This window comes from Eptesicus fuscus, chromosome 3, assembly GCF_027574615.1.
Source record: "Eptesicus fuscus isolate TK198812 chromosome 3, DD_ASM_mEF_20220401, whole genome shotgun sequence".
Classification (NCBI taxonomy): domain Eukaryota; kingdom Metazoa; phylum Chordata; class Mammalia; order Chiroptera; family Vespertilionidae; genus Eptesicus; species Eptesicus fuscus.
Genome location: NC_072475.1, coordinates 55,175,104 through 55,196,751, shown reverse-complemented (window position 1 = coordinate 55,196,751; position 21,648 = coordinate 55,175,104). Strand labels below are relative to the sequence as shown.

At 37.2% G+C, this 21,648-nt stretch overlaps 1 protein-coding gene across 4 annotated transcripts in view; it reads right to left on the bottom strand.

Annotated features, from left to right (window-relative positions):
• The window catches only part of ZNF148 (zinc finger protein 148), a 135,507-nt gene that overhangs the window by 15,244 nt on the left and 98,615 nt on the right, over positions 1–21,648 (bottom strand). For all 4 annotated transcript variants that reach the window (XM_028131116.2, XM_008155505.3, XM_054713905.1 and 1 more), the window contains 3 exons: positions 19,017–19,142; positions 9,219–9,342; positions 8,013–8,096 (listed from right to left, as the gene is read on the bottom strand). In XM_028131116.2, the coding sequence (XP_027986917.2) occupies positions 8,013–8,096; positions 9,219–9,342; positions 19,017–19,142 (334 nt within the window). The remainder of the gene's footprint in view (positions 1–8,012; positions 8,097–9,218; positions 9,343–19,016; positions 19,143–21,648) is intronic.

The window sequence follows — 21,648 nt, the reverse complement described above, 5'->3', positions numbered from 1 at the left end:
AGACATAATCAACATTCAATTGGGTTTTGAAATAATAAGTAGAAGTAGCTACCAAATGGCAGCTTCAAATATTGGAGAATCCTGAAGGTCTTCGGGCATTTGAGTTAAAGGAAGTAACTGGGTGTTTTCCCTAAAGAATATGGTGTGAAAGGATTGGTAAAACAAAGCATTAGATCTAGACTCAAATGTCTTATGCTTTATCTTTTGTAGAATGTAAAATAATTTGGGGAGCAGGGAAGGAAGTTCCCCATATTAAAGGAAGGCAAACTAACACATGAAAGAGTAAAGAAACTTACTTTTGTTCTAGACTAACCATGTTTTTTAAAGTACAAAAATACTTTTTTTAAAAATCCAAAACATCAAAATAAAAAACTACTCTGAGAGTAATTTTTTGTAAATTAGGATATCTTGTTAAAGTTAAATTTGGGTTGTCCTTTTTCAGCTTTTTCTGAAAATTAGTGCATCCTATACTGTTCAAAAATGAAGAAGATCCAAAGTCCAAAAAACATAACTTCCTTTGTTTCACTGTACTATTCAGTGGTTTCCAAGTTTTACCTGCTGCCCATAAACTGGTCAAAACTGAAGTAATACGACATTCCTTGAAGCTTAACAAGGTTTCATTTGTTTAAATTTTAAGTAAACTTGACTAATAAATTTGCAATTGCCTGCATAAGTTATAATTTTTCATATTAATTATAGCTAACAAAACAGTTAACAAATTTCCAGTTTTCTTCACAAAACAATAATATTCTTCCAACAAGGGAGTTAAATGCCCTGGTATTTTATAATACTTACAGGATGTTTGATACTCCTTAGACGGGCATCAAGGCTTGACAATATAACTCTAAAATCAAGTCTTCTCGTCTTAATCTCATTACTACTCTACCCACTCCTTTCTGCTCTACTCAGAATGGCCATTTACATATTGTCCTTCTTGCCTGTGTTCACCCCATACCAGCTGGAATTTGTTCTTACTCCTACATCCTCAGTCTTCATTTCAGGCAGGCATACCCAATAACCCACAAGCCATAAGGCCAGGTCCAGAAGTGACTGCTCTTACCTGAACAAAATTAAAACCTCTATGTTTAAAACCAAAAGTTTTTGTGAGCTTAAAATGTTCTTGGTGCTAGATCTACCCTTTCAATAGCATACTGGTTAAAGGCATGAACTTTGCAGACCTGGACTGTGCCATTAACCAGCTGTGTACACTGGGGTAAGTCACTTAGTCTTGTTGACCCATAAGTTTTCTTATCTGTAAAAAATAAAATAAAATAAAATAATAATAATAATAGTACCTTTCTCCCAAGACTGCAGTGAGGACAAAGATAGTTTATGTACTGTGGTTAATAGAGTGCTTAGCAGAGAATAGGTACTCAATAAATTTGACAGTACTATTAGGTTTGTGATAATGATGACTTCTTAGGAATTTCTGGCACCTTTTCCCCCCACTCAAACATACTATTTATTTTGTTAAAGTCAAGCACTATTGAGAGGTAAGCAGAAAGTGTCGAGCATGAAATCTGTGCACATTTCCCACAGTGAACTGCAGGATAGAAGCCACAGGCAATAGCCCTGACTGAAATCTTGCTAATACAGAGCATTCTGCAGCTGAGCTATGACAAGGGTAAGGAATCAGGAATTCCTAGTTTTCAAACTGTTTTGAAGTACCTGCCTCCATCTGGTTCTTCATCTAGTATATCTGATACTCTGTTTGTCTTGTTATCCAGCATCTATAATCATCCTTATGTCTGCTTGTCTGACTGATTTTTAAGTTGCTACTCTCTGAGTGTTTCTGAATTGATGTCGACCACCAATTTACCTATCCCTTCCCAAAGATTCCCAACATCAGTACACCCCCGACTTTTCTCCTGGTCCTGGCTTCCGTCATCCTTCTGCTCTACCGCCTACAGTTCCTGTGATGACACTTGACTCCCACGTAACACAGGGGAGTAATTACAAAATCTAAATCTACCTCACAGGGCCAGTACGTTCTACCTCTTCCATGAAGCCACCAAGCTGAATCCTCAATGGTCTAATTCATCTCAACTGCTAAAGCACCAGTTCTGTACTACTTTATAGGATTTGTCAAGTTGTGAATCACAATTCACTCAATGATGAATTGTCAAAACAAAACGGTAAGCAATTAAAAAAAAATACAGGCACTATAAACTAATAAAGAACATTTTACATGAATCTGAGGGGTACGGTTACTCACACACACAAAATATACATAGACACTTCACTGAAAACTAGGCAACTTTCATTATAAAGCCTGATTCTCCACATTTCAGTTCTAATGCATAATGTTAAAATAGAGTTAATTTTCTGGATGACTTCCACCACCCCCCCCCCCCCAAAAAAAAACAACAACAACAACACAGAAAACCTTTAAGTATGGTACAGTGTTTTATTTATAGGTGTATGTATGATTTCTTTTTTATCTTTACTAAGATGTTTTGTTATATAGTGTGCAATTTTTATGTGTAATCAAATCTTTTAGTGTAAATTATTAACAGAGGAAAGAAAACTCTGGTTTCTGAAAGCTTTGTTAAAGCAGAGAATGTCAGTCACAGCAATCTGTACCTCCCTGCTTAACCTTTCTTGGCAAGCTCTCTCCAAGCTTCAGCAGTCAATGCCAGGAGCTCACAGTATAGGCCACGCTCTCAGTAGCACAAACAGGATTCAGTTCCTTCATCTTCCAAAGAATTAAACCCTAACGAGGTCTGTAACATTTTCTTTTAATAAGACTACTTCATTAGAGCCAATAAACCATAAACTAGGGTACCAAAATAACGAGAGGAAAACCACAATTTATAGTAATAACCAAACCATACCGAAGGAAATACAAAGTGTTGAGCTAACTAAGTCAAGGGTGAATCAACATTCTCTCTGACTCCACCCACTAGCCCAACTGGTTTAAAAAATAATAATGCAGCTGGGGGGTGGGGGTGAGTTTACAAAAAAGGAAAAAATAATAATGCTATTATTCAGCTATTTAACATAGTTGTGAGCAAAAATCATAGTCAAGAAGAAAAGGGATAATATATGTTTTTAGACATTAAACATGCTTACTTAGAAGATGTTTTCTGGTGTTTCTTACTACATTTTTAGCTATAAAATTGTACATATTTGAGAACTAAACCCTTAAAAAAACTTTTCGGGGAAAAAAAACCTAAAGTATATGTCTAATTCTAAATTATTTGGCTTATTTTCAAAATCCCTTTCATTTTGGGGAGGATTTATAAAATCAATTTATAAAAACTTCCCTATATACAGAAACAATTTGATAAAATTTTTACTAATGAAATAAGTGCTCTTTAGAGGAATTCAGTAAATTAAAATACTGAAAATTATACTTAAGTTCTTTACTCCTCAAACCCACACTCCCTCCCCCATGGCAATACGACTGGCTTTTCCTTACAGTAAGTAAAATGATGGCAAGATTTTTCTCTAGAAAACAACATAACTGAGTATATGTCATTCTAACCTTTCTTCTATATATGCATTTGAAAATGCAGAAGAAAAGGCACCTTAGATAAAAGTACCTGATCACAAAGAAAATAGTCCAGTGATGATGAATGTTTAACCTTTGTGTGTACCTGAGCAGTAATTCTGACCCTAAACAAAATGATCGATTAGGATCATTATGTTCAACCTTCACTTCAAGTCCTCACCTACTCTCCCATATTCCCAAACATATCGTAAGCAAAAGATCTACAATATATTCACAAGACAAAAATCTCCCATAACTGCCAAAAATAGCAATCCCAAGGATATTTGCATTTTGACAGTTTTCAATGCCTTAAGCTAAATAAATAAAGCTTTAACCAGAATTTCAGAGATCAGCCTTGGGATGAAAAAGTACTCTCGCTTAAAGTGGTATTTCATAGGCTAGCCTAAATTTAGGAAAGAGAAGGAAGTGACAGTCTGTACAGACTGAGTTTAAAATTTCTATTTGAAAACCAAATCAAGCTAGGTTCTCGGTTTTTAAAAGCCACAGAGAATTTCTTTATTGGTGGCAAGAGCAGCCAACCAGGTAATGATTTTTAATCATGTTGCAAATGGAGAGAGAATGGGCTTGGGGGCTGGGAGACTGGAGGAGACAGTGTAGTAAGATCTAAAAGGATGAGGGAGGCCATAAGGAGAGCAGAGCCTGTAAGAACTGGTAGTTCTTCTCAGCACACAACCTTTGAGAATCAGTTCACAGGTGACTCATTATCTTCTTTACAATTTAAAATAAATAAACATATGCAAATAAAAAACATATGCAATAACTACCTTCAATACAGTCTTCTAAACTAAGAGCCTACAGAGAGAAAGACTTGACATGGGCAAACTTAAAGGCAGGATGCCCCTCCAAAAACAAAAGCCATTTAAAACATGAAAGAACAGTAAGAACAAAAAATTAAAAATGGAACTGCCATTTGACCCAGTAATCCCACTTCTAGGAATATATCCCAAGAAATCAGAAACACCAATCAGAAAAGACATATGCACCCCTATGTTCATAGCAGCACAATTCACAATAGCTAAGATTTGGAAACAGCCCAAGTGCCCATCAGCAGATGAGTGGATTAAAAAACTGTGGTACATCTACACAATGGAATACTATGCTGCTATAAAAAAGAGGAACTTTTACCATTTGCAACAGCATGGATGGACCTGGAGAGCATTATGCTAAGCGAAATATGCCAGTCAGAGAAAGATAAATATCACATGATCTCACTCATTGTGGACTATAATCCTATATAATAAAGAGGTAATATGCAAATTGTCTGTCACTCCAACACACAAGATGGCCACCCCATGTGGTCAAAGATGGCCACTCCCACATGGACACAAGATGGCCACCACAAAATGGCCAGAAGGGGAGGGCCATTGTGGGTCATCAGGCCAGCAGGGGAGGGCAGTTGGGAGGGACCAGGCCTGCAAGGGAGGGCAGTTGGGGATGATCAGGCCGGCCGGGGAGAGCAATTAGGGGTGACCAGGCCAGCAGGGGAGGGCAGTTAGGGGCAACCAGGCCTGCAGGGGAGGGAAGTTGTGGGGGGACAAGGCCTGCAGGGAAGGGCAGTTGGGGGGGGGGACCAGGCCTGCAGGGGAGGGCAGTTGGGGTGGGGGACCAGGCTTGCAGGGAAGGGCAGTTGGGGGGACCAGGCCTGCAGGGGAGGACAGTTGGGGGGGGACCAGGCCTGCAGGGGAGGGCAGTTGGGGGGGACCAGACCTGCAGAGAAGGGTAGTTGGGAGGGACCAGGCCTGCAGGGGAGGGCTGTTGGGGGGACCAGGCCTGTAGTGGAGGGCAGTTGGGGGCAACCAGGCTGGCAGAGGAGGGCAGTTCAGGGCAATCGGGCCAGCAGTTAGGGGCAACCAGGCTGGCAATGGAGGGAAGTTAGGGGTGACCAGGCCAGCAGGGGAGGGCAGTTGGGAGCAACCAGGCCTGCAGGGTAGGACAGTTAGGGGTGACCAGGACTGCAGGGGAGGGCATTTGGGGGTGACCAGGCTGGCAGGGGAGGGCAATTAGGGACAATCAGGCCGGCAAGGGCAATCGGGCCAGTAGGGGAGCAGCTAGGTGTCGATCAGGCTGGCAGGGGAGTGGTTAGGGGGTGATCAGGCTGGCAGGCAGAAGCAGTTAGGGGCAATCAGGCAGGTAGGCAGGCAGGCAGGCAGGCGAGCAGTTGGGAGCCAGCAGTCTTGGATTGTGAAAGGGATGTCCCACTGACATGGTCCAGATTGGAGAGGGTGCAGGCTGGGCTGAGGGACACACACCCCCTGTGCAAGAATTTCATGTACCGGGCCTCTAGTGAACAACATAAACTGATGAATAAAAATAGATCCAGAGACAGGGAAACACCAAACAGACCGTCAAACCTCAGAGAGAAGGCGGGGGGGGGGGGGGGGGGGGGGGGGGGGGAGAGACGAGGAGGGAGGGGAGGGGCAGGTGTAGGAAATCAACCAAAGACTTGTGTACATGCATATTAGCATAATCAATGGACGCCGACACTGTGGCAATGGGGGCTTGTCCTGGGGGTGGGAGTGGCCGGGGAGGGGTTGATGGGGGAAAAAGGAGACATATGTAATACTTTAAACAATAAGAATTTAAAAAAGATACCCCATGCCCTAGCACAGTTGTTTCCCCAAACAGTGAGATGACAGGATTGTGACCAGCACTTAAAAACAAATTTACTAGAACAAAATAGAAAACAGCAGAGTGCACGCAATAAGAGTAAGCACTGTTTCAAAATCTTTTTTTCAGGTTCCCTCTCTCTCCCTCTCTCTCCTGGGCCTCCTATAGTTTTTGTGTGTTGCCTTCCCCATGTAACCTTTAACAAAGAGCACATTTAGCTCTTCCTCAGGGCACAATAGCATTTTGTATAAAACTCTACACCACTTATAACAACACAATGCCTGTTCATATACATATATGCCTCTACCATTAGAATGTAAACTCCAAGGAAACTTCCTTGTATGACCTCTGTATTTCTAATATCTAAAAAGTACTGAAGACTGAAGGCTGAGTAACATTTTGTTGAATGAATGAGTCATCAAAATCTAATAGGTATTAAGAACATACCAAAATAGTTAACCATTTTCACTTATCATTATCTAATCAGGTTTTATTACTATATAGAAATTTAACTGTAAGTCATAATAAAATCAAAGAAGTTGTTCTTTTTCCAAAAGTGCCTAGTATACTCCCTTCCATCTGGAAGTGATAAATAAATGTCTACTTAAGAAACTGAAATGGTTGGTGTGCATAATAACCTCTGAAAAGTAAAGCATCAAAGCATACAGATATGCTGCATAGCTGAAGTTTTATTTCAGGACATCAGCCACATTCACGCTTCTTGTTAGGGGCAAAGAAAGGTAAGGAAAGTTATTGGGCAGAAAAGGTTGCTTTTCCACATGACAAACTGTTTAAGGCTCCCCTTTCACAGGTACTGCAAGTACCACGAGAACACATCTAAATAACAACACCAAGCAGGTACTGGAGTACTCAATATAGAGAAATATGAAGAACTTCAATATTTTTCATATTCATATACTAGCACCATCATTCTCAATTCTATTAAATGTAAGAATTAAAGTTATACAAATTAACCAACTCCACTTTTATAATATCACAGAAAGCAAAATAATGAAAATAAATTCTAAAGAAAAACTTTTTACCATGTTTAGAGACCTCAAAAGTCAAAAGTTAATAGTCTACTAAATCAAGATTACATATAAAACTAGTAAAAAATAAATAAGTAAATGTTTGCTCTAATATGGGTTCCTGCCCACCCACCGTGGCTCAGTGATTTAGCACCAACCTATGAACTCAGAGGCGAGGGTTCGATTCCTGGTCAGGGTATATGCCCAGATTGTAGCTCAGTCCCCAGTTTGGGGCGTGCAGGAGGCAGTCAATCAATGATTCTCTCACATCACTGATGCTTCTAACTTTCTCTCCCTCTCCCTTCCTCTCTAAAGTCAACAAAAATATTTTTAAGTAAATAAATAAAGTGGGTTCCTTAACATTGACCTTCCGAAATACGTTTCTAAATCATTAACAACTTAACTGAAAAACTGACAGTTTCCAACTTATTAGAATTACAACTTTCTTGATATAGCAAGGTAAATACGTGAAATAGTAAGAAAAAAGTGGTATTGCTATCTTAGGGTTCACACATTTTGCTCCTGTCCCCAATAAATGAAAATGATAATTTTACCTACTATAAACTTATTAAACATCTAAGGAAACAGCTATTTCACAAAAACTTCCTTTTGTCACTTTAAAATTATTTTAAGCTATTAGAAACCATATTTCAAGGTAATTATTGGGCTTGGACACTAAAGCCAAGTCTTAATAGTTAACATTGATTTATTAAAAGAAGAAAAAAAAGATGAGCTATGATATATACTCTTTAGAAACAAAACCAATCAATGAAAGTGGCAACAAGCTGTTGTTACTCATTAAAAATCCTTCCCTAATCTGAAATGGCAATTTTAATGACCCTAGTAAGGGTGGCAACACTCACCAGTATGAATCTTCTCATGTCTCTGTAGCAGGTACTTCTGTATGAAACGCATGTCACATTGACTACATTGAAATGGTTTTTCGCCTTAAAATAATTTCACATCCACAAATTAGTTACTGGATAAAACACAGTTTATAGTTACTATTTATGAGGAAAGATAAATCTTAGAAGCTCAAATTCTGGAAAATTCCAAATTATCCATACAAATGTTTTAAATTGTTCATTAATTTAACAGAATTTTACAAGTTATCTAGTGTCTTAAATAGCTCTTCTTCCTTTTTATCTGCAGAAGACCCACCCACATTGTTCTCTGTGGCCAACCGTCACTTTATGCCTTACTTATTTTCTCCAGAACCTTCAGCACTTTCTGAACATCCTTTAAAAAAATCCTGCATCTTCAAATGTCTCCTCTCTGCTGGAGCTTGTCCTTTTAAGGAAAGTATTCTTTGGTCTGCTCTGTGCAAAGAAACTTTCCAGAAATCCTGAAACCTTCCTTCTTTACTTTTCCCCCTTCATTTACACCTTCTTAAAAGTGTATCTCAAACTCTTCACTACCCACTTGTGCTTTAACTCTACATTCTACTTTCTTAAAAGCTACTCATTATCTCCTTGCTATTTATTCTAATGTGTTTATTTCTCAGGTCTCTATCCTCTCTGAAGGTTGTACTATTGTTGATCAGACTAAGGTATCCTATTTTTGCCTTCTGGGACAACAGTATTTTCCTAGTTCATCAAAATGACCTTATTACTTTCTCCCCCACCATCCCCTTAATTCAATCTACATGTCTAATCTGTTCCCACAAAGATCTGGTCTTTTAGTTCTGCCCTCAAAACTTCATGTTTTTAATTGTCATTTTTAATCTTCGATTCCCAAATCCATATTTCAAACTCTATCTGGATGTCTTGCCTAGAAAAATAAATGCTGACATGCTTTCAGTAATACATTCTTTAACTGTTTCTCTAGCTAAAATGAACACATTAAGCCAAATAAGTGTCCAATTAAGATTAGTTAATATTGCACATCCATGCTAATTATTTTCTCATTTAAAGTTTTCCCTGGTTTCCTTCCGACATTCTGGCCTTATGAAATCTCTAATTTGAAATGCCAGGTTAGCTATGGTCTTAGGAATGAATGACATTTACACAATGATGAAAATAGCAAAGATAATTTTAATGGCCATAAGCCCATTTTAATTCAAGAAATACCTGTATGAATGAAGACATGTCTCTGTAAGTGATAGTTCGTTCTAAAGGCAGCATTGCAGTGCTCACAAACGTGAGATTTAGGGGTTTTCAAACCAAGTGATCCATCCTCATTTATTGTAAGAATCTAGTCCAAAAAAACAAAAAGGCAAAAACAAAAGAAAGAAGTTTTAAAAATGTAACACTGATTTATAAAAATGATAATGCCTTTAATGCAAACAATGGTCACCAATGATTATGAAATATTTTTTCCTAAGAATTTTGAAAAGGCTGTTAGAATAATGTTATTATTAACTGTAAAGAACAGTGTGACTCAGAATGGGTAAAGATCACTAATAAAACCCTAGAAGCTAGTTCTCCAACGCTGATGTCTAAGAGTGCTTAAGTGTCCTGCTAGCGTGAGTTTTATTTTATTTTCAATTTCAAATTCTCACCTATGCAGAACAAAAGTCTTATGTTTTAGAAACAGTGTAAATATCAATCAGTATAGCACTGGTTAAATAAGTAACGAAAATGTATACAATTTAATATTACATGGCCATAAAGTAAAATGAGAAAGGTATTACTTATACGGAAAGAGGTCCAGGATTTACTAAGTTAAAAAAAAAGCAAGTTTTGCTCTAGTGAGTTTGGCTCAGTGGATAGAGCATCAGCTTGACTAAAGGGTCCTGGGTTTGATTCCAGTCAAGGGCATGTACAGGCTCCATCCTGGGGCACATGCGGGAGGCAAACCAATCGATGTGTCTCTCTTATAGCAATGTTTCTCTCTCTCTGTGTTTTCCTCCCTCCCTGCCATTCTTTCTAAAAATCAATGGGAAAACATCCTCGGGTGAGGATTAACTAACTAACTAACTAAATAAATAAATATAAAAAGCAAGGTTTAGAATCCAGTATATAATTCTTCTATTTTTGTATATGAGAGTAATATACAGGTATATATATATTTTGTTTGTATATACATAAAAACTACTTGAGAAGGAAGTACATAAAATGTATATAACCTCAGTTGTGGTGGCTGGGGAACATGGCAGGTAGGAGATAAGGTGGGAGAGCGACTTTACACTGAACATATTTAATACACTTTTCTAAACCAACATAAATGCCGACCTATTACATTTTCCTCTTTCTTTTTAAGATGAGAACCAAGTTTTCAAGTCATCCAAGGATAGAATTTAGAGTCTGGTTCAATCCAGCATCTCTAAGGTTATTCTAGGACTACTCAACTATTATTAAGCATATTCCTAAAAATATTTGTTAGATAAATAAATTTGAATGGGTAAGGGAAAGGAAGATAGTTGACAAAGAAATCAACCTTATCTCCCTGGGCTTCTTAAGGTTGAGAATATTTTGGTCTGGACAGTGCCACAGAGAAGCCGCATTTAGGCTTCATGTATTCCAATTTATCAACCATTTGTTCAACGAGCAACATTTTACTGCCTCCCTCATCAGACAAGTGGCAGAGTGAAAATAATCAATGATTCCTTTTTTGTTATTGAGGAGAGAAGAAAGATGGCAGAACATGATTTGAAGATAAGCAAATAAAACTAGGAGGTAAGATGAAGAGGAGCATGGCAAGTGAGAGGCAAGCAATATTGGAAGTGGGGGCATATAGAGTGGGAGCGAAGGAACTGTGTCCACACAGGGTGGGGAAATCTAGGAAACTGATTAAGGCCTGTAAATACACAGCTCTGATCACTTCCCAACCCTAGAAAAAGGGAGTAGGTAAGGAAAAAAAGGTTTTAAATTTTTAAAAATATTCTTTTACTTTAAATTTAGGAAGACAATTCACCCACACTGTATGTAAATCAATGGTAATTATAATGCAAATTATACAGGGCACTTGGTTTCTGGGCAAACTGCCAATGTGGTCAACAATGCTTCCAAGTTTATGCACAAAAGTCAGAGGGAAACATTTGGCAGGGGAACGGAAGTGGGTGTCACAGCTTCCTGAAGAGTCAGTGAGAATGAAGTTTCAACTCTAGTCAGTTAAAAATTTTTTCAAGCCTTCTAAGTCACAAAATAATATGCAAGTTAACATTGTGCAAAACAACAACAAAAACACAGAAAGTTTAAAAATATGACTCAAAATATTTCTAACTTAAAAAAAAACAACAAAAAATTAAGCATTTCATATTAAATAGAACTGAAAACAATATTCTTTGGTATTTTTTCACACATGTTGATAAACAAGAAGATCCATGTTCAAAAAAAAAAAAGGCAGTTCAATAGCTTTCTGTGGCGTACACAGCTACTGCAAGGAAAGGTTTTGTCAGGAACAAATCTGGCCCAAGTTTCTTAATGTGAAACGGATGTGATCCTTGTCAATACAAAGCCCTTTTATGAAGAGTTAAGGAGTTCTAGGTCATTGTTGTCTGTCACTAGAGATAATGCTGCCTTTCATTGCGGATTCAAGCCTTAAGTCAAGGTGGATTTTATGGATGAAACAGCTAACACTGGCTTGTGAACAGCAGACTAAAAAATCTAGCATATTTATAAAGTTCAAAGACAGAAAAATCAAATTCTTAGGCATTTTATATTTAATTACCTTTTTTTCCTTTTCTTTTTAGACTACAGTAACAAATATCTTTGCATGAAGGACAAAAAGTAAAATTCAACTTGCCTCAGAATACCACAAATTTGTAATCTGTTTTAAATGTCATCACCTAATTTTGTCTGTTTTACTCACCACTATAAACTCAATCTCCAAAACGGTGTCTGGAACATAGTGAGACCCTATACATGGCTACTGATGTGGTTACCTGCTATCCATGCCAAACATCCTCACAAGTTTATTCTTAAAATGTTTTGCAAGAAGTTAATACTCTTCAATTTTCCTGAGTCCCTAAGTCGTGCCACAGAGAGGTGAGTATGCAAAGGACAGAGTCCCTTGGTGGAACAGAAGTGGCAAATCCATACAGGCAAAACTTTCTTCCTTGGTACAGATTTAGCTTCTTTTTTCTTGTTCACACCCCCTTTCTCCAGATCTTTTAGTAGAATGTGATTGCTTTTCTTTTTCACTTCAACAAAAAGAACATTACAACTGAAGAATTTGAAATTTAAATCCTAAGGTGTCTGTTATATCTCCACATGATTTATCTTGCCTCCTGTCACTGATACTTTTGAAAAAAATGGTATATAATAAAGAACAAGTAATCAGGCTTTATCAAGAGTGGAGAGATTAGAAATAGTCTAAATAATACTCAACATGCTGGTATTTTTCTTAATTGTTTAATAAATTTAAAATAGAAATTTTCACTGTCAAATGGAACTCAACTAATCTGCTCTCTTTATCTCATGGTCCATTAGAAGGTATGTTTTTGTTCTGAGCCAAATGTGTTCCCAGCTAGTTACCTATTCATATATAGTGACTTATCTTAAATAATATACCAACTTTAGTCAGATAAAGCACTAAACTCTGCCTATTCGATTCAGAGATTTTTCTGTCCTCCCATGTCAATGCCATTGAATAACTGAAACCTGACACCCCTCAGTGAGAAGTTTTGCTCTCTTAACAGGTAGAGGAGATTTTCCCATTCTACGCTAAATATACTACAACTATGAACTACTAAAATCATTAAAGCATATTTTAAACTAATAATTATAAATTTTATCATACATTCTTAAATCAATCTAAATCTCTAAACTACCAAAAGACAATTTAGAAAAAATAGTTTAAATTTCTCACCTACTATCAGTTATTTTACTGAAAGGGGTGGGAAGAGAGATCTTTTAAAATTCTCTTTATTCTTTAAATCCAAATAGAAATGGAAGAACAATTCATCCCCAAAGTCATACGATAAAATAGCAAAGTCAGACAGAGCAATAGCCACCATATTTTAACCGTCTTAGTTATCTCTAAAATCCCATCCTCACATTGTCACTTTCTTTCATTCTTCAGGATTTTTATTGTCTCTCAATAGATTTTACAAATTACCAAATTTCGTTTTTAAATGGCAAGTTTCTGACAGTGCCAGAACATGAAATAAACGGTATCATAAGCATGGGAGGTATAATAACAGATGTTCGACATAACAACCCTGAATTTTAGAAAAGGCCCTGTTTCTCACGTTTTCTAAATATTAGTCAGAAAAGTATGTGACATTTTTAAAGAAAGATTTGAATCAAATATTTTTAAATTGAAGTACATACAGTTCTATGAAAAAAAAATTGTTTACTAAGAATATATAACTCAATGGGAAAATTATATAAATAAAATACTAATACCTTCTTTTACTAATTTTCTTCATTTTCTCTTAAGTATTATTTCCTATTTCCACCCCCAGTTTACAATCAGTACTTCATCTTCAAAGCCACTTCTTCCACAATCACATTAGCATATAAGGACAATATATGAAAAATGCCTAGTATATCTACTTCTCTGCTGCTTTTAATTAAATTTTCCTCATTTTATATCATTCCATTTTAAATCTTTTTTATATTAAAATCGCAAATCTTTCCTGGGAACCAATGATGTATAATAAATTGCCAGTAAGGATACTCTATATAATTTATAATCAGTTTTATTTGTAGACTATGCTCTTCCTTCCTGAGTTCAGCCTAACTTGGAATAATCAATTTCTATTCGGACTACCTACAGTGTGATAACAAACAAACCCAGTTCCTTTATTTGGAAAGAGATCCTGGCATATCATAGACACGAAAATTATTTGTTGACAGAAAAAAAAGGAGATACATTTCAAAATAAGGAGAAGTAATTTAAAAGTACCCTGCTCTATTTCTTTAAATTACTAGGGATTTTGAAAGACCTATAAAATGTACACAATACTGGATTAAGAAAATATTGTTATATTTTACTGAAAAGAATTCTTAGAGTTCATCGTTAACTCAATAATCCTGACAAAATCTTCTGTGGTGGAAATTGTTATCTCCTAAGCACCTAACAAGTCAATAGCATAGTCAGATGATAATACTTCATTTTCTCCAAAAAATTCTAGTATCAAGACTTGAGATTCTCAAACTGTAACATAAATCGCAATCACCTTGGACTCTAAAGTATAAATGGAAATCCACTGAATAAGAACCACTAGGGATGGGGTCTGAGTATATAACTGGAAACTCTCTACAGGTAATTCTAATGGAGAGCCACTGACATGAATGCACTGAGATGGAATTAAGTCCACTGAGACTTTCCACACATTTCTAATAACTTTAGTGCTCTGTAGTCCTAATCCACAGCAAAACAAAAATAGACTAAAAGGGGCAATGGAATATAATGTTAAGTGGCCACATAGGTGTAACAATGTAAAAATAAACAGCATGTCATTAAGGAATGAGACAGCTAAGCTATTATAAGCAGTCAAGAAACAAAATCTAGCAGTCAACAGTTTACAGGATAAGGGGGAAAAAGCCCTAATGTCTCGGTCCTCCCAGAGGGCTTATTACAACACATACATAAAAAATGTTTACAACATCAACTCTATGACACTAAAAGCTGAGTCATGTTCAAATGCACTATATTTAAAAAGAAAACAACACATTAAAGATTTCCATCAAAGTGGCTAAAATAAAATTAAGCTTGACATTTAAAAGTGACAAGCTTGTATGTGCAAATAATGGCTAAGTTGCCCTAGCCGGTTTGGCTCAGTGGATAGAGCATCAGCCTGGGGACTGAAGGGTCCCGGGTTTGATTCCTGTCAAGGGCACATGCCTGGGTTTCGGGCTCAATCCCCAGTAGGAGGCATGCAGGAGGCAGCCAATCAGTGATTCTCTCTCATCATTGATGTTTCTCTCTCCTCCCTTCCTCTCTGAAATTAATAAAAATATTTTTAAATGGTTAAAAAAAAATAAATAAATAAATAAATTAAAATAAATAAATTAAATTAAATAAAAGTGACAAGCTTTTTGCCCTAGCCGGTTTGGCTCAATGGATAGAGCGTCAGCCGTCAGACTGAAGGGTCCCGGGTTTGATTCCGGTCAAGGGTACATGCCCAGGTTGCAGTTGCCAGCTTGATCCCCATAGGGGGCGTGCAGAAGGCAGCTGATCAATGATCCTCTCTCATCACTGATGTTTCTCTCTCTCGCTCCCTCTCCCTTCCTCTCTGAAATCAATAAAAATACATTAAAAAAAATAAAAATGACAAGCTTTTATTATGTGAAAAATTTACTTTCATAAAACACCTTATTCCATGATAGTATCTAATAACTTGACCTAGATAACATTCCCTAACTTGATTACCTTCTTCTTTTACAGACATGATTCCAAATGGATTTGGCACCTTTCCAAGTATCAAATCTACTACCTTAAGATGACTAAATTTTTCCATATGACAAAAGCTAAGAAAGCAATTAAAATCCATGGCAGCTGAAGATGACTTAACAATACAATACTTCACACCACAAAGCTTATCTGGAAGGGAGCCACATTTATATGGATATTAGAAGCTCTGATATTTTTACTGGAATTCTATCACATTACTTTAGTAGTAGTTGATGTACAGATCCCCAATCTAACGTGACACATATCAAAGTATTCATAATGGCAAAATTCAAGATTTGGGAAAGGTGCTGGGGTAGAGTGGAGTCTTCTAACCATAATAAATTATAATTCTTTGATAAATTTCAAGTTATTTTTAAGAAACGTAAAACAAGCAGCACGCTGATTTATAAACATGTGATACGCTTTCCTTGCTTTTCATACAAAAGGGCAGAAAGAGTTTAATGAAAAATCAGAAGTACGAATTTTAAACACATGCCTGAGAAAATAGGAAATAACTCATTGGCTATGCCTCAAAGTCCCAAAACTCCAGATACAAAAACCATTTATCTGGAGACTGCAGACCTGAGTTGAAAGCAGTCCACAACCACCTTCTGTCCCACTATATGCAACATGTCAAAACAATTTTAAAATAATTCATTTTGTTATTTTCACACCCCTGTCTGTTATACATTATTTCTGGTCATTTCACCTTCCTAAGAATTCCCTGAAAAGACTGGCCCCAAATACCTTCTTATATAAAATATACTTAGACTAGGCCAAATATTTCATCTAGCAACTGCAGAGATTATATAAATACTAAAATAATACCTTTAGATATTAAAATAATACATTATAAACAAATTTATCTCAAATAAAAAGCAAAATAGCTTAAACTTTCTAAAAATCTGATCTATACTTAGAAACACGTAGAACAAACTACCAAATACACTCTACTATAAGATAACAGTCTGTGTTTTAGTCAGAATTTCAGAACACATACTCAAGAACAGTACCAGAAAAACATGGTAATAAGATACCAAAGAAAATGTAGACTTTACATATATTATGGTGTTTTTAGACTTGAAATAAATTCCTCACAGATCAGCAGTGAACCCAAAGTAGTATAATCACTCTCACAATCATTTCAGAAATTTATTTTTCCCTCCAAACCTGGTATTGTTCTATAATGGAGAACCTAATTCGTTAATGTAAAAAACAAAAAGTATCAAAGTATATTTTTTAAAATGTGTTTTTAAGTTTATGCCCTATGATTCAGGAGTGCACAAATACCTATATACAAACATTTGAAGTGCAGCAAGATTTAAAATGAAGACAAAGAGAATACAACTTTCCAACAACAAAGCAATCACTGAATATCATGTGATACAGCTAAAGAATATTATGCAGACAGTGTAGGCAGGCAGGCGGTTTACTGTGCAGAGGATTCTCCAGGAAGTGCACTCTGTGTGAGAGGCCCTTGTGCAGAAAAGGCTGCTTTTTTTCTTTGAACCCAGTTAGCCACCAGGAGCCCTTCTTAATAGGTGTCCTTTTTCTTCTTCTTCTCAGGGTTCTCATAATCTGATCACCTCCTGCCCCAGTCAGGGTAACTTCCCATTGTTATTTTCCAACCTCCAGATCTTTGCAATTACAGTTCCCTTTCCCTTGGATTTTCTTCCCATACACTCTCCTCAGCCAAATCCATTCATGTTAGGACTTTTCTGATCCTCCATCAGGAGACAAGGCTCTTCCTGTCAGGCCACAACCTGCTTGGATGCATCTTGGACCCAGCAAAGAGCACTCAGGGTCAAGTGTGGGCCGCTCCAGGGTACCATGGGGATCCCAGGCTCCTGGCAGGCTGCAGTATAGGCTGTGAGGGCATCACAGAGGCAAAAGTGCTGGCCATGGGTACGACATACATCCTGCAGGCATATCCTGAGGAAAGGTTTGGGGCTGCTATGACCCAGGCAACTACCAAAGGAGCCATCTGTTGCCTGTAAGAGTCCACACAGTTTGGGAGTCTTGAAGATCTGGGCAAGATGCAGGGGGCAGCTGATGCTAAAGCCAAGGTCTGGCCAGGACAGTAGCAGGGGGTAGTGCCTGGCCTTTGGGCTAGGGTCTGGTATCCAAATGCAGGTCAAGGGAGCCAACATCACCACCAAAGGCCCCATAGAGCCTCACCAGCCAACTGTGGGGGGTGGAAGGCACAATTAGGTGTACCTGGATGCCCCAATCATACATGGGATGCAAACCATAGGCTGTGAGCATCACCATATGACAAAATAAAATTATGTAGCTAAAAATATGCTTATAAAAACCATGAGTAAATTTAAATGTAAAAATAGCTTACATACACTTCAAGTGTTAAAAATCTGGAAATTACATATATCTACAAATTTGAAAATAGAAAGAGAATATGGCAGAGAACTAAGGTAGTTATCTCTAGGAAACATGACTATGGGTTATTTTAATCTCTGTATTTTTCAAACTTTTCTCTAACAGGCACACTTACGTATCCCAAAAGCAGTGGTATGTTGGTAAATGTTTAACAACAGGTTAAGAAGTCATGGGGCTGGGAAGGGTTTACTGATTTCCATGGTGTAATTATTCTCATTGTGGCTAATTTTAATCTACCAATGGTTTTAGCCCTGGCTTGCAAAATTCCTGAAAATTTAGCACTTAGCTCTGGCAAGCCAGTACCAACTGGTTCCAGCACACCACTGGGAGTCCAAAAGTGTACAAATATATAAATGGCAATTATGATTTAAATCACATATGCAAAAACTATTAGCCACCAAAAAATAAAGAGGTCATGTTATATGATCTTTTTTAAAAAGCCTTCTTCACTATATGAGGAAAGTATACCCAAAAAGTATTTATTGAGTCTCTTATTGTGCCTGCTATTCCAGGCTCTTGAGATATACCTGTGAAGAAAATAAAGTCCCTGTCCTCATGAAGCTTACATTCTATTCATATATATACTTTTTATTGGTTTCAGAGGAAAGGAGAGGGGGGAGAGAAACATCAATGATGAGAGAGACTCATTCATCGGCTGCCTCCTGCAGGACCCCTACTCGGACTGAGCCTGAAACTCAGGCATGTGCATGTGCCCTGACTGGGAATCGAACTATGACCTCCTGGTTTATAGGTCAACGCTCAACCACTGAGCCACACTGGCTAGGCTTACATTCTATTCTAATACAGGTATTTCACAACCTTTTCTGATGAAAAATCGGTACTGAATTTTCCTAAAACCGTAATATTAAAATAAAATTAATGTAAATGAAAAGCAGGGCACTGCATACCATCTGCCAGTTTTTAAAGAGAAAGACAAAGGGAAAGAAAAGTTTGCTTTTAGAAAAAAGACATAGTGAAAGCAAAGTGAAAAAATTTAAAGCAATGGCCCACCACCTCCATGCAGGCATGCACCCCCGCTTCCTCCTAGTGAAGCTGATGCAACATTCCAACTTTACTAACCCACATGATACTTTATACAGCCTTATGGTCCAGTCACGTTCCTGCCCATATGATTAACCAACCGTTGGGATTAATAGGTTAGGGACCACCACCTTAATATATTCTCTTACTTTTGCAGGAGAACGTTGCTTCCGTTTCTTCTTTTTCTGTAAGTCTACTGGCTCTCTGATTTGTTTTTTGTCTCTCATCAGTTGCTCAGATACATCAGTAAAAGTAATTTCCTGCTTTACACTTATCTGTTAAAAAAAAGAAAGTCAATTTTAGAAATAAAGTCCATTGTGACAAAAAAAAACCACTGCATGTTTAATCCTTTGCTAACCTACATAAATATGGCTCCCTGGATAATCTATGAGTGTATGCAAGTAAATAGCTCATTGAAGAATTCATTAATAGGTAACTGAAAAATAAGAATCAAGAGTATATAAACTAAGGGATAAACTAAGATTTTACAAACAATTATCTGGAAAATATGATAAAGAAGTCCTGGGAAAAGATGATTATAAGACCTACCGGAATAAAGTGGAAGTCAACAGAAACATCAATTTCATTCCCACATTTAAGAAAAGTGATGCTAAAGTTAAAAGCACACTAAAAAGGTTAAATCCAAAAAAAAAAAAAATCAATAAAATAGTCGGCGATAAAAGGAGTATTTTGACTTCACAATGGGCTGTCTCTCAATTTACAAACTATCAGGAAAACAAAAAAATTCTAAAAGGTAGTCACATCAAAAGAAAGGTAAGACAAATAATGAAAATCCAATTATCTTTAAGTACAATACTTTTAATTAGCATTTTAGCCAGTATTTTTCTGGCTTCTCCAATAAACGATTACCAAATATGTGTATGGGACTGCATATGGTTTTAGGCTGCCTGCTATGTACAAGGCATGATGTTAACTACACAAGAAATATAGAACTACTACAAGAAAATTAAGATATCAACAATGTTATCTATCTTCAGATCTCAGTTTTCATAGATATGAAGAGTTGTTTGTCCTAAAAAAAGAATACAGTAAACCCTCAATTTTGCCGACCTAGATTTAATGGACTTTGGATTTAACAGACAAAATTTCCAGTCCATAAGTCATAGGTGAAAATTAACATCCTATTAATTTTAAAATGCTTTTAACCAAGATTTGCTTATAATTAACAGGTGTGTTTTTTGTTATTAAGTCACTGTTATTTTTAACAAACTTTAGCAAATTAGGCCATATGTTAGTAAAAGCACTGTAGTAATTTTGCCGACATAAATAAATATTATATATCTACAACTATAGTCTACATATTAAACCCAAGAGTCACTGCTCATAAACAATGTTTAGCGAATGATCACACCCACCACTCTCAAGTAGTAACTGGTTCTGTTATCTCGAGTGGCAGTGGTGTGACTTTCTACAGCAGTTTTAGCTTGTGCTGGATGATGTTCCTGTCTACGCTAAGCCACGCCCTAGCCATGTGCATTTGTTTACTACAGTGACTTGTGAGTAGACTCACTTATCAGACCTATTCAGTATAAATTTGAAATTACAGTAATACATGCAGGAAACTTTTCTGTGAAATTAAACTTTTCACACATAGTTAATTTTAATGACACAAATGTGTCTACATAAGTAAAAAAAAGGTAAATTAATTAATTTGTCAAATTTTTAATATACCCATTTGGAAAACATACTTTATTATATAACTAGAGGCCTGGTGCACGAATTTGTGCATGGGTGGGGTCCAGTCGGCCCGCCCCAATCGGAGCTGATTGGTCCGGGCCGGCCAGGGGGAGGGGCTGCAGGCAGTTGGCCGGCCGGCCCCACCCCCAATCGGGAGGGGGGGGGCTGATCAGGGGCGGGGCTTGCCAGGGGAGGGGCCCCCGGCTGTTGGCTGGCCAGCCTCGCCCCCTGATCAAACTTCTGGTTGAAGGTACAATTTGCATATTAGTCTTTATTATATAGGATGGACTTTCAGCTTTAATAGACACCCCCTTACCCAAATTAGTCCCTTATATGAGGTTTTAATGTACACAGGGTTCTAAGGTCACAACTGGTAGTGTCAATTCTCATAAGGAATTGATGGTGTTCAGTCATCCACTGCCACATTTTCAATCTATCTTTTAAATGAAAACACAAGAATCTTAAAACTAAGAAACTTTCAATTCAAGAAGCTATGAGTTAAAATATTAAACATGCTTGACCTTTGCCCAGCCAGCGTGGCTCAGTGGTTGCATGTCAACCTATGAACCAGGAGGTCTCGGTTTGACTCCCAGTAAGGGCACATGCCTAAGTTGCGGGCTCAATCCCCAATGCAGGGCATGCAGAAAGGAGCCAATCAGTGATTCTCTCTCATCATTGATATCTCTTTCTCTCTCTCTCTCCCTCTCTCACTCTCTCCCCCCCTTTCCCTTCCTCTCTGAAATCAATAAAAATATTAAAAATTTTTAAAGATTATATATTTAAAAAAATGCTTGACCCTTGCACCATGTGAGGACACCAGAAGACTGACCTGGAAGAGGCCCCTCACCCTATCATGCAGGCATCCTGATCTAGAACTTCCAGCCTCCAGAACATGATAAATACATTTGTGTTGTTCATAAGCTTTAAAAAAATCCTTGATAATAATCCAGGAAGTAAAATGTGCTAATGATTACGTTTTTAAAAAATATACTTTAAAGCCTAAGTGCCCATCAGCAGATGAGTGGATAAAAAAGCTGTGGTACATCTACACAATGGAATACTACACTGCTATAAAAAAGAAGG